This window comes from Wolffia australiana, chromosome 14 (genome assembly GCF_029677425.1).
Source record: "Wolffia australiana isolate 7733 chromosome 14, ASM2967742v1".
NCBI lineage: Eukaryota > Viridiplantae > Streptophyta > Magnoliopsida > Alismatales > Araceae > Wolffia > Wolffia australiana.
The window spans coordinates 5,889,162-5,903,817 of NC_135848.1; the positions used below are offsets into that span (position 1 = coordinate 5,889,162).

Sequence of the window (14,656 nt, forward strand, 5' to 3'; positions counted from 1 at the left end):
CTATACAAATAAGTGAAGGGAATCATTCTTTTCTAATGCTGTGTGTGGTAGTCGTAATCCCGAAGGGGAAGGGAACATAAACTTTTATCTTTTGACGGGTAAGCAAAGTTTTGAAGCCACAAGTGATATTTCCGTGCGAAAGTTTGGTTCTTTGTACCTTGATACAAATGACAAATGCTCATAGAATAAGTTTTTGTTTATCAAGGTGGTGGGATTTCTTTGTCCCGATTATAGATATTTGTTTTGAGCGAAACTGACCGATAATTTTCTCGTGGGCCATAGATTCTTTCCTTCTTCCTTTTCTCTACGATCATCCCCTTAAACATCTCTGAGATAGAGCAGATAAGCCCTCTTCTCCATCGATCTCCTCTCGTCTTGTTCTTCGATCTATAATTTTCCTGTTGATCTTGATTTTCCTGCGCTCAAAAGAAGAACTCGTCTGGGAATAAAAACATGATCTCTGGGGGACGGCTCAGACGCCTCCTTGGGCTGAGCAAGAAGAAGAGGAAGAAGAAGAAGTCAGCTTCAGCGGTGAGTGATCAAACCTCCTCTTCGATATTACTGTTTTTCAATTTTTCCTTTCGATCACTCCTCGGATCATCAATCTGTCCCAGTTCTCTCCGATCAACGATGAAGAAGAGAGCGCGGCGATCGTCATCCAGACAGCGTTCCGGGCTTTTCTGGTGAGCGGACTTAGTTAAAATGAATAATTTTTTTTTCTCAATCTCGATCTCTATCTCTATCTCTATCTCTATCTCTATCTCTATCTCTATATCTATCTCTATCTCTATCTCTATCTCTATCTCTATCTCTGTCACTATCTCTATCTTTATCGCTATCTCTATCTTTATTGCTATCTCTATCTTAATCGCTATCTCTATCTCTATCTCTGTCACTATCTCTATCTCTATCTCTATCTTTTCGCTATCTCTGTCACTATCTCTATCTCTATCTCTATCTTTATCGCTATCTCTATCTCTATCTCTATCTCTATCTCTATCGTTGAAAAAACGTTTGAATGAAGAATTGAAGATGGAAATTGGAGAATAGAAGAAGTTGGTGAAAAGGTTTGGTGGGTGCAGGCGAGGAGGGCGGTGCGGGGGTTGAAGGGGCTGGTGAGGTTGCAGGCGGTTGTGAGAGGGCAGGCAGTGAGGAAGCGGGCTGCCATGGCGTTGCAGGGATTGCAGGCGCTTGTCAGGGCCCAAGCGCGAGCCCGGGAGAGGAGGGCAAGCCTGGCCCTTGAACGTCAGGCCAGGGCTCTTACCCTCCAGCCCAATGCCAGAGAATCTGAGGTCTCTCTCTATCTATTTATCTTTCTCTCTCTATCTATCTATCTCTCTCTCTATCTATTTCTCTATCTATCTATCTGTCTGTCTCTCTATCTATTTCTCTATCTATCTCTCTCTCTCTATCTATCTATATCTCTATATCTATCTCTCTCTCTCTATCTATCTCTCTATCTCTCTCTCTCTCTATATATCTATCTCTATATCTATCTCTCTCTATCTCTCTATCTCTCTCTAAATATTTATATATATTGGTCTCTGATTACGTCTGTCTTTCTGTCTGTGTTTCTCTCTATCTTGGTTAGTGAGAACGTCTTTCTGTGTTTGTATGGGTGTATCTCTCTCTTTTTCTTTCTCTCTCTCTCTCTCTCTCTCTCTCTCTCTCTCTCTAGATATATATTTATATATATTGGTCTGTGAGTAGGTCTGTGTTGCTGTGTTTGTTTCTCTCTATCTTGGTTTGTGAGAACGTCTTTCTGTGGGTGTGTGTGTGTCTCTCTCTCTCTCTCTTTTTCTTTCTCTCTGTCTGTCTTGGTCTATGAGGTCTGTATTTCTGTCTCTCTATTTTTCTATCTTGGTCTGTGAGAACGTCTGTCTTTCTCTCTCCTCTCTTTCTCCCTCTCTCTCTCTCTCAATCTTGGTCTGTGAGTTACGTCTGTCCTTCTGTCTCTCTCTCTCTCTCTATCTTGGTCTGTGAGTTACGTCTGTCCTTCCGTCTCTCTCTATCGGGCTGTCTTTCTGTATTTATGTCTCTCTCTCTATCGGTGTCTCTCTTTCTATCTTTCTCTCTCTTTTGGGCTATCTCTCTGTATTTTTGTCTCTCTCTCTCTATCGGTCTCTTTCTTGTCTGTCTCTCTCTATTGGGTTGTGTATCTGTACTCCTGTCTCTCTTTATCGGTCTCTGTCTTGTCCGTCTGTTCGTCTGTCTCTCTCTATCGTTCTTTCTTTCTTTTTTGTGTCTTTCTCTCTTTATCGATCTGTCTTTCTTTCTTTTTTGTTTTTTCTCTCTCTATTTTTCTGTCTTTTTCTTTCTGCGTCTTTCTCTCTCTATCGTTCTGCCTGATTTCTTTTTTATATTCATCTATTTCTTCAATCTATGTTTATTTTGTTCTTTCCCTGTCTCCACCTTTCTTCATATCACATTCTCTCCCTTTCTTTATCTTTACCCGTATTACTATATTTTTATCTTTATCTATCAACTTCTCTCCCTCTTTCTCTCTTTCTACATCTCTTCATGTTACTTTCTGTAGAATCTCTATCATTTCCAATCTTGATCTCTCACCTCTTTCCCTTTCTCTCCATCTCTTGCTTGCTCTATATCCATCTCTTTATCTCAATTCTGACCCATATCTTTCTCTCTTTCTCTCATCCTCTATCTTCACACACACACATGCACACATGCACACGTACATACATACGTACATACATATATATATAAATAATATCTCCAACACTAGTATCACCACACTAGTCTATCAGATCCCAATTAGAACTCCGAAGTTAAGTGTGTTTGGGCGAGAGCAGTACCAGGATGGGCATGTGACCACAGTTCAAAATTTCAAAAAAATATAAATATATTTAAATATATATATTATCTCTAATATGGTTGGTTCTATCCAGGTTGGGTGGTGCAATGCTGTGGGGTCAGTGGAGGAGATTCAAGCCAGGAAGCAGAGGAGGGAGGCGGCAGCGGCGAAGCGCGAGAAAGCCATGGCGTATGCCAAGAGTCACCAGGCACAAAGGCTGAAGAGAAGGCAAGTTTGTCGCAGACAAGGCCCTTGAGATCCTTTTTCTGAATTCAATTCCTGCCTCAGCTCTACTTCAAGTATACATTGAGGTGAGTTTTGGTCTCTCTTATTAAAACATATACATCACAAGTATACACTAGTGTATATCACAAACATATACATCACAAGCTTTGAGGCTCTCTCACTAAATATACCACAAGTATACTAAGGTCACTCCACCACTCTAGTGTATATTACAAGTGTACAGATCACAAGCTCCGTGCTTTCTTGCAATAGAAATCACAAATATATTAACCCCACTCCACTCCACAAGTATAAGTATCACAAGTTATGTCCTCTCTTACTATACACGTCATAAGTATACTAAGCCCACTCCACCACTCTTGTATATATTACAAGTATACTTATCACAAGCTCTGTGCTCTCTTACAAGAGTATATTAAGCGAATCTATTGGCAAATTGTTGTGACATGATAACCTACTACTGTTGGGCTACTAAGCCCACTCTGTCGACGGCCTGTTGGTCCGCTCTTGTAACCTACCAGCACAGTCTAGAGATCACAGAAGCTTGGAAGTCCCTGAAAGTAATAAAAAAGGTAATATAATTTGTTTGATTTTAGTAAATCATGAAATGAATTCTCGAAAGTTCTAGAAAAATCTTACAATATTAAGTGTCTTAGAAACAAGAGGAATTTTCCAAGATGCTTATGGGATACATGTCACGCATAATATTTGTAATTACTTGTCGTGAAATAATATTAGTAAATAGTGTGTTTATGCATGAATACAGTTATGAAATGTGTAATTGCATCCCTGAAAAACATAGACTTCGATTAACTCCATAAATGTCTCCAACTTTTCAGCCAACAGTTAAAATAGATAGAAAAAGTATCATATATCATATCTTTACTTTTATGGAATATATTTTATATATCATTGCCACAAATTTAGACCAGAACTCCTTGGATCTTAGGTGAGGAATTCATTCTCAAAATTTCTCATTGTGTATGGTGAATTTCGGAATTCAAGCAATACATTCGTAATCTAGAAGCAATAAATTCATTCTCAAATTAATATATCACCCTAAATTCAATTCCACATCGTGTTGATTAATTGTTGTTCACATTTAACACTTTAAAATTTCATCTCCAAAACACTGGATCAATAATACTAATCTGAATTTGGTTATTTCTTTATTTTATATTATACTCTAATAATTTTAATGCTTGAATTCTTTTCATAAGCACTGAAAAAAAATATTCTCCATAAAATCACTAAACTTCATATATTGTATATTGGATTAAACTTTAATTAATTTTAAAGTTTTGAAGTGTCATTTGAAAAATAATTAAATAATGGGTGGCCCCTCAAAACCGTATTGTTAATATACAATCTAATGGATGCTTAAACAAACAGTCATTTAGAGATCATTATGCATTAAGTTGCATGCCTCCTTGTGGACCATCATACATCAGGTGTAGTGGTCTCAGGTATATGTATCTCCTCACACTGTGTATCTTGAGAGATTTAAATTCTTGAGATGAATACCCAGGACCTCATCATTCTATATAGATAGCATCTTTTTCAGTTAAACGCACTATATATCAAACTAGTGTAATGGAAGTACAATTTTTAATTTTTAATAACATAGGTAAATGGAGATATGGATCGAAGAAATTAGTTAGTTCTATTATTGATGATCTTTGAGGCCATTTATATATTAATTAGCTGATCCCCATTTTATGTTTCTATCAGACATGGCAAAATAATTTGAGGGTCAGTCTATTTAAGAAAATAATTAATGTTACACTCAGGTATTGACACAATTGATACATATCTATTGAATGTATGAAATTTGTCATATTATGCTTTTTTTTAATTGACTTTGGCATGTCACATACAACCCATGAAGAGAGAGGAGAGGAGGGAGAGAGACTAAAAGGGAGAAAAATAAAGATGTATATGGGGAGAAAGGCATGGGCGAAATGTACATGCCCTAGAAGTTGTTTTGAATAAAATTAGCACTGCATTTTGATTCTGATTCAAGATCTGGTTTTTAATATTTTATTTTACATCAATTTTGAACATTTCTACATTATTAGATTTTTAATTTATGGTCGGATTTCATCATTTCCCCAAATTATTCACTTTATCTCTCTAGGTTAATTTGTATAGTTCTCTCTCTAGATTTCAATTTTTATTGTTTGGAAATTTAATTAAATATATAAAAAACCTAATAAAATTTGATTCAAAAATTCATCCATCTTGAAGTCCAATTTAAAAATCCCTTTCTTGATTATTTAATTCCCAATTTTAATTCATAAAATTGTCTTAAAATTTTATAATATTTGGGAAATTAATAATCAGAATTAATCTGATCTTATAATTGAAATAATTCTATCTTGAGCTTTTTGACCGAAATAGTGAAAATCAAAATTAAGTTTTTTACTTAATTTTGATTAATTAAAAACATTATTAAGTATAATTAAGATTTATTAATTGCAAAATTAATTCATATTTGAATTAATTCATTAAAATTGGATAAAAATTCTTACTTGCTGCCTCCCTATGCTTTGACCCCTTGCTTGCTCTATTCTATATTTAGTGATTAAGGGTATTTATAAATTTTATTGTATAAGTCTAAACTTCAAATCAATGGCATATTTACACGCATTTTTAGGCTTATCACTCGTCGCTTTGTTTTCGTCTCGTGCGCGACTTGTCTGCACGCACGTCGTCATCATCACGGGAGGGACCCCTTTACCTCCCTTGTTTTCTTTTTATATTTTCAGTTTCCCCTTGTTTATTTGTACTGGGGGGCCTAAATTATAGGGGCCCCTTAATGGACCCTTCTCCCTTTTGTTGACCCATCTAGGGGGCCCATTTGACCTCCCCCCTTTATACAGGAAGAGAGGGTGACCTAGAGAAGGCAGACCAGTAAGCAAAAACTTGGGTTTTTAGTCTATCTTGGTCTCACCATTTAGAAAAAAAGGGAGAAAAGGAAGGAAAAAAAGAGAAGAGAGGAGAGAGAATGGGCGAAACGGAACGGGGTCAGGTCCGCGCCCGTTCCGTCCCACCCGCGCTCCCGTTCTAGGGCTCCGTTTGGCGGAGCCTGCCTGTCGGAGCCCTAGGCGGCCGCCATCGCAAGCACGCCGCAACTACGCTGCCCCTCAGTCACCGCCGGTCTGCCCCAAGTAGCGAGAGCCGCCACAAGCAAAGGGAGCCGCCGCTAGCAGTGGGTGCCGCCGTGAGCGGCCGTAGCCATTTGCCGCAGCCGCAACTGCTCGTAACCGCCATGGCCGCCGCAACGGCCACAGCTGCTCGTTACAGTCGAAGCCGCCAAAGCGGCTGAGCTACCGGACGTCATTGTGGCCCCTACGCCGCCACCGCACTGGGCGACGCCACCGAGCACCTCCACCGTGCCCCTGCGCCTCTGCCGAGCGTCGCCGTTCCGCGACGCCTCGACCCCCGGGGTGGCATTCCTCGCCACCCCAAAGGGGTCATCGCCCCGAGCACAGAATGTCCTCAACGATTCTTCCCCCCCCCCCCTAGATCACTCCTACGCTGAGCGTCCAATCGAGCTCCTGTGATCTCTCCGGCAACTCTCCGCCCCACCCGCTCCGAAATCGCCGTTGATCGTCAACGACACTACACTACGAGCCACCGCCGACGAGGTAAGCTATCATCTCCCGTCGCTCGTTTATTTATCTCTTGCAGTATATTTTCATCTTGACTCCACCGCGCTCGGGCTAGGTAGGTGAGAGAAGAAGAATTGAGAGAAAACTACTACATAGTTGAGTGTCTTACCGGTACGGACGAGTATGTCTGTTACGTGCGAGCCCTAGGGATAGATTCTGTTCGGCCGTAGAAGCCTTTGTCGCTCTGATGAGGTTCGAGAGGCCATTGTCGCCGTCACCCGGTAACCCCGTCCAAGCTTGGAGCTCGGCGCCTCCCTCGAGTCGCAGCCTGCACGTACGACACGTAGGGCATTCATTTTTGCATCGTAGTTACATCGACCCATTAGGGTTTGCTCTGTCGGATGACGACACCTTCGACGTTTGATACCATCATCGCTTATCTGCACCGAACCATCATATTCGGTGTCGACCGGACGACATCCCCGACGACGTCCTACATCGAGAGGTCTAGGGGGGAAATAGATGGAGAGATATAAGGAGGGATTAGGGAGGGAGAGATGGGGAGGTATAGAAGGCGAAGGAAGGGATAGATATAAATATAGATGGAAGAGGGAGATAGAGAGACAGAGAGAGAGAGAGACAGAGAGAGGAGGGAGGGCGAGAGGGAGAAGGAGAGGGAGAGGGAAGAATAGAGTGTTGGGAAATGTATTTTAAACATACTTTAAATCTTATATTTAAAAAATTAAGAAATAAAATAAAAAATAGATCTTCTAAAGAAAAAATATATGTCTAAGATCAAAAAAGCATTGGAGGTAGTTGAATATGTAATCAAATGATTCACTGAACGAGTTTCTTCTGGCCGCAGAGTTGGGAGACATGTAGATGTATCTGTGGGGCCTTTGTTAAGTTGAATCTGCTTGACATCTTTTAAAACAATGTCATTCGAGAGCCATGAAGATATCCTCACCATTCCACTCTCTTAATTATGGGGTGGGCGCTCAAGACATAGAGCAGTAGAGGGAACCCTTTCAAAATTATGAGGGTGTTTCTAGAAAGGGTATATTTCCCCCTTTCTTAAATAATATTTTTTCTTAAAATCCCTTACACTGAAGAGCATAAAGTTTAATGTTTAATTAAATTTATGCATGGGACCCTCTAGATGTCGAGTAATTAATATGGGCACCCATTTTAGGTACCCATGTCACCAGTTAGGGGTGTCCCCTTTGTCTTCTCATTTTATCAAAAAATTTCTTCCTAAACCAATACTATATGGTGAGAAGATATGCAAGACTTTATTGGAGGATTGAAGATGTTCAAGAGGAGATCCATTGTGTCTAGTGAAAGTGTGTATGTCTAGAGGCTGGACATGTGAATGACTGGAAGAAACTCTTCGAGGGAGAAAAGATAGAGTGGCATCAGTTCCATTAAAGACGATGTGCTCATCTAGGGTTTAAAAGATAAATTATAAATTCATTTTAAAAAATTTGATTTCAAATAGTCAAGCAGAGCCATAGATACTAACAATGATGTAGGAGAAATTTCAGTTTGTTTTTCACATGGAAATGAGGGTCTTTTATAGATCCAACGTATTGATGGATGAAATAAAGATAGAGACAAAGCTTCCCTCAAAATGTCAGGCTGAAAATCCTGGAATACCAGCTATCACATACTAAAGTTGAATCAATATGAGCCATGGATTTCTGTCTCCTCACCGATCCACATGTCAGATCATAATTGTGGAAGTGAAATCTACATATTCACCAAATATTATGGCACAGGTTTCTGCATTAACTATCTATCTTATGCATCTCACATTGGTGAATAGCATGTTTTTTGGATTCTCCAAAATCCGAGCCCATGATTGACATAAAGTTATGAATATTTCTTCATCCACCATTCTCGCACTACAACATTTACTACAAATAGAAATAAATAATCAGTAATAATTATCACGCCTAATACTTTCTCAATTCTTTGAATCACACGTTGCCATGTGTGCATGCATTGTATTGGTCCACTATCCTTGCCTGTCATATGTAGGGTTTGGTTTCTCTGAATTTAATATTGTCTTGTCTTTTTTCTTTTATCAATCTTAACCATCTCGATTTGAGTCACAATCACAATTTGAATAAATCAAATTCATAGCTCTATTAATCTATACCTAGTATGGAGCCGTTATCAACTACTTGGCGGCAGGAGAAGTTCTAAACGGGACGTTTGATAACCATGACATTCTATTTTTACTAGTAATTTCATGCATGTGTCTTTTTATTCACATTAAAATGATCATATATGCATGTTATTAAAGATTAAATAAATTAATATAAATTTATAATAAATTTATTAAATTTCCTGATTTTATGGTATTTTAACACAATCGTGTGATGTTAATGTCATGAATAAAGAATCTTAATTCATAAAATACAAATTTATATTTATTTATTTCATGGTTATATTATATTTTTAGAGTGATGTTCTAATTTATTTTGATTTCTTTGGTTTTAATGGAATTTGGTGACCTTAAAATACCATAAAAGATAATTATACCAGTCAAAAATTATAAATTTGAATTTATTTATATATTTTTGAAAAAATAATGAATTTATTCTAAGAATATAGTGCCACACTGGCAGTCCGCCATATGGACAGAGGAGAGAGAAATTTGGATGGCTCAAATTACTCAAAATTCAAATAATGATATCTAGCTAACCAATTAATTTTTTGAGCTAAAACATTGAGGGCGCATACATCTTTAACTCCTCTATATATCCATCCTCTCGTATCTGTAAATAGGAACCCCGTCCTTGTAAAAACTACAACCTTCGATTTGGTTCCTAAATATGATAGAGGAGTGATTTGATCGTTCAAAATCTTCGTTGGTCCAAGAGCAAAGGATTCAAGGAGTGACGTTAAGATCATGACACATGAAGAAAAAGCAACTCTCAGCCTGGTATACACATGACAACAATGTAAGTCTGTTCTTCGTCTTTTTCCAACTCATCTCTTCATCCTTTTTTCAGGTTACTGTCCCTAAAAGCCAAGGTTTTCACCATCCCTCACATCTCCACCAAACACCTCCACTCCTTGTCACAAATCCACTCCGTCGTTCACTGACATGTACCCGCCACCATCCCCCTTGCATCTAGTGACTGTATCTCTTTGATTCGCTCCACTTCACTCATCTCCACCACTGTCAATTATCACACGGCGCTGGCAAGGCACATGCAAAATATATTTATTTTGATTTAATTAGTTTATAAATTATGAATAAATTAGCTTAATTAGGAAAGTATTTTCACCATTTGTTGTTATCAAGTTTTCACTAATTTTAATTTATGAAATTATATATAATTTTTGAAATAATTATAAAAAATAAAAATGATATGAGAGATAAAATTCACCTATTCAATACTTGTTCCATGTGGATTCGACCATTGCTCGCATGGTACTCGTAAGTAAAATTATAAATATCTTTGTTTAGAATACAAGCCTTTAAGAATATTTCTGACCCTCATTTATGGTTCATCAACTGGTGACATTTTCGAGGATCAGGTGTCATTAACAAAGTGAATTTAATAATTATTATTCAGTCTCGCATATTTTTTAGTGTATAAACACTTTAAAATAGGACATCATAGGTATACATACTCACTTTATCCCTTTATTATTTAAATAAAATGCAATGAGTTCATATTTTAATCAAATAATTGGCAAATATTGTGATGTATGAGCATATGGAAATCGTGATGCTTATCATGCACATTAAGAGACTTTTGGGAGAAATCATTATAATTATGTTCCTATCGATAAATATATTTCTTCCATATATTTTTTTAAAGTCGTTATGATTGTCATTCTCATAATTTGTCATCACAATATTCTTTAACTCAAAACAGAATTTCGGATCTGGATGATTCTCGTGAAAAATGATTGACTAAAAATATTATTTTTGAATGAAAAAAGCTTTAAACTATCTGTGTCTTTATAAAATTCAGTCAATTCTAATTGAGTATACAACATATTTAATTAATCATTTCATATGAAAGAAGTTTATTATTTTGAAATAACATATTCACCTAATGATTTTCATCATTTTTTATATATTATTCGCTGAATGTATAAACTCGGAAGAATTCTATTTCAAAGAAAAATCATGAGTTTTCCTATGTAAGTTTCTGGTGTGTTTTCATAATTAAATATAACTAGAAGGGATGAAGAATAAAATAGAGTAAAATAATTTTATTTTTCTAGTTATGATAATGAATTTGGGAAATATTAGGGAATGAAGAAGGACAATGCCATGGACTTTGAACAAAATCTTGATCGAAAAAATGAAAAAAGGAAGTCCTATAAATGCAAGTTTTTATTATTTATGTTACTCTGTGTTGTAATGACAATCATGGAGATGAAGATTTCATTTTCTTGCTATATCATAATGGAGATTGTCAATGTGACTATGAGCATAATCCAGGTTATCAACATAGTCTGAACAACATGAAATATAAAGGAAAAAATGTATTAAAATACAGACGATTAATGCCAATAGGTTGAAAAAATCGAAAAAACAATCTAATGTACCAGAGAATCAACGAAAAATTGACATCAACTATGGATCCAGACATGCATTTCAAAATGAATCACAATACTCAAACTTTAGATCCCAATCTATTTCTCAAACTCAATTCCATTCTACACATGTGAATGAAAAAAATATCGACTAATCTATGATGCAGATAAGGTAAAAAACTTGTAAGAGGATAGAAGATCTAAAGAAAAGAAAAGGGAATCAGAACCAGCCCCAACATGATCAAGCGAGAGTTATAACATCAAATTAGACAAATTATGCCTTTATACTTCTTTTTTACCACTTATTTTTTTATTTGCACTGGCATTAATCAGCGTTTATGGATAAAATGGTCAAATAATGATTATTTTTCTAAGCTTTTTTTTATATATTTCATTAGTTCTTGAGACTAACTGATAACACCCTGATTTCTGTATTTATTTAAAGTAATTAGCAAAATCTTATGCATTTGAAGAATTTAAAATATGGTTGTTATCATATATTTACATTCTAATTAATTTTTCAAAGTAATTTCTGATTATTTCCTAATTTTATGTTCATTTATGAATTTTATGGAATTTATTTATGCTTGGAATAATTATGTTTAAATGAAAATATTAGGTTTAAAAATTAATTTCAATGTATATTAATGTGGGGATGGATTACTGAATTTTCTAGATTTTTCTAGAGTTTTATTGGATATTTGGGAATTTATTTGAGGAATAAATTAAATTTTTTAATAGAAAAAGGTATATTTATAAGGAAAATAAGAGTTTTAAAGCAATTTCTAAAGTCGGAGGATTTTTTCTTAAATTTACGTTGCAATTATGCCCTTAAAACAGCTCTCGGTCACCCATTACAGGCGTAAAGATTTAATTTAAATATCTGCAGGGTTTTATGAAATTAATCAGGATTTTTTAATTTTCAGGAAAATATGGAGGAGAGAGAAATCCGAGGGGTATATACATAATTAATTTTTGGGTGGCGTCAATTTGAGCAGGCTAATATTTTCAGGGACTTAAGCACAAAAACTCCAAGAGATGGATCTCGGGTTACCGCGTGGCTGAACCTCAGTCGTCTGATGAGAATCCGACAACATAAAGGCGACGTGTTAAAGAATATTCCTTTGGGTGGTAAGTTCACCGCCCGTGCGGCGCATACAAAGCACACACACAAGACGTGAAGTGGCTATTTAGGTTGGACGACGGCAATAAAAGTAGACAGGTACATACAAAGCGCTATGCACAATGTGTATTTTTTTAATTTTTCTCTTATTTCAGTCAAGGGGTACGTGGCGCGTCGTGAGCGGGGGTGCCAAAACATCTTTAAATTGTGCCAGACAATGGGAGATTGACATGTCAGTGCGTGTAAGAAAACAATTAATGAAATAAATGAATATTGATCCAACGACTATGATTGGTCAAAATTTATTTACTAAGAACTTTTGATCCGGAAGTCCGATTGAGGTCATATTTTAATGGATTTGCTCGTCTCAACCTCGTCTTCCTAAAAATTTGGTTGGATTATTTAGAAACCTACATTTATGGATAAAAATGAATTACTAATTGGGGGTAAAATGGTAATTCTTACCATTTAAATTGAGTATAAAAGCTGAATTTCAAGATGAGGAGGTCATTATGGAGGGGGATCTTTTGCAGCTTCAAGGCAGGGGGATATTTCAATACCTGAATAAAGCCTATTTGGTACTTTTTAAGTCATTGTATTTGAAGTTTTAATGTAATTTGGATGATTTGTTAGTGAATGTACAATCCCTTACTCGGTTATAGAGGAGATATCATGAAATTTACCTAGCTATTCCATTTGCACATTGAAAATTTTGATTTCTAGGAGGTATTAGATTGCCTTTATAATCTAATAGTTAGTGAATTTTGATACCAAATTCCCCCCAAAACAAACTAAAACCAAATCAGATATTCTTGTTATCCCCTCTAATTGACCCCTTTGATCCTTTTTATTGGATCAAACAAGTCAATCTAGAGCTCCTCACTTCTTCTATTCTTCCCATCTCTTATACTCTTCTTTCTAAATTCTTGTTCTGATTAGGATAATCTGATCTTCATTAAAGGTCAAATTAACTCTAATTATGCTCAAATTATTCAAGTAGATCACTAATTGAATTCCTTACAAGCTTCCCTTGGACGATACCCATACTTATCACTATACATCTTAAATTAGGATTTTACAAATTTTATTGTATAAGCTAAAATCGACAACGATAAGGAATAATAAAAGTACATAATTCACCCTTAATTTTTGGCTTATCACTAACCCCACTTGACTCCTATAAGTCAAGTAGATTTCTGACAACTTGATGGAGTTTTATTTAGAAAATAGGACTTAGGTAAATACAAAGATAAATTTGGAATACAAATGAGAGGAAAGGAGAAACCAAAGTCATCTCATTGATAATAAGAAGCATCCCAATGCACAAGAAGCTCACTCGAGAAGCCCATTCAAGCGTCCTTCAGAACTGGTTCAACTAAATGCAAGAATTGCGAAACTAACCCACAATTTAAATTTGAAAGTCCTAAATTCAAAATTGGGAATGACCGAACGTGGATCCAGGCTGGAAATTAAGTAATCCTTACCCTATGGAATCAAATCCAATGACTGGGAGAGTAAGGGACTTCTATTTAATCTCTTCTCACCTCTCTTTGTATGTCATCCTAGATTTCTGATGCCAACTTGTTGGTGTAGGCCCAATGCATCAGATTTCTTTGATCCACTATTGTGCTACAAGAGTGTGGGAGGGAGGACTAAAGAGTGATCAAGATTCTTGGACAAATAACACCACTTGGCCTTGGATAAGTGACAACAAGGTTTGTGTGATCTCCTGAATGTTTGATTTGAACTTTCTCACCATTTTATCTAGTTAAACAGTCCAGAGGATAGCTTAGACTTTAAGGTTTCCAACACATGAAAAGGCACTAAAAAAGTTCCTTATGTAGGAAAAGTTACAGAGTTTTTTGTCCACTACTCGTTTCTGCCCCAAGTTCACTATAGGAAGTGCATCATAAGGTTCTATTTGCTCTTAAAGATTATTTCTTACCCTAAAAAATACCCAAAATTCATAATTAAATATAAAAACATATTAGAAACAACATAAATATTTATTTAATTTATTTAAAACAGTTTTCACTCGTTTTCCATCATTTAGTTGATTTGCTCATTAGAATATAGATAAAAAAATACAGAAAATTATAAAATCACCTAAAAATTTATTTTAAAAATATATTTGAATTTGAATTTACTCTCTCATTATTTGCTATTTGTGGATCCGACCCTTACTTACCCAATTCTATTTAAGGAAAATTTTATAAGCATTTCTGCATAAATCAAAGCCTTAGAACTGCTTATTTAACACAATTTATGGTTTATCATAGAGATACTAGAGTTGAG

At 36.0% G+C, this 14,656-nt stretch overlaps 1 protein-coding gene across 1 annotated transcript; it reads left to right on the forward strand.

Annotated features, from left to right (window-relative positions):
- Positions 1-87: 87 nt before the first annotated feature.
- LOC144712130 (protein IQ-DOMAIN 5-like) lies at positions 88-3,201 on the forward strand. The gene is made up of 4 exons (XM_078586320.1): positions 88-531; positions 615-683; positions 1,083-1,292; positions 2,907-3,201. Exons 1-4 carry the CDS (start codon positions 454-456, stop codon positions 3,066-3,068), a joined length of 519 nt encoding a protein of 172 aa, XP_078442446.1. The 5' UTR covers positions 88-453; the 3' UTR covers positions 3,069-3,201.
- Positions 3,202-14,656: the final 11,455 nt, after the last annotated feature.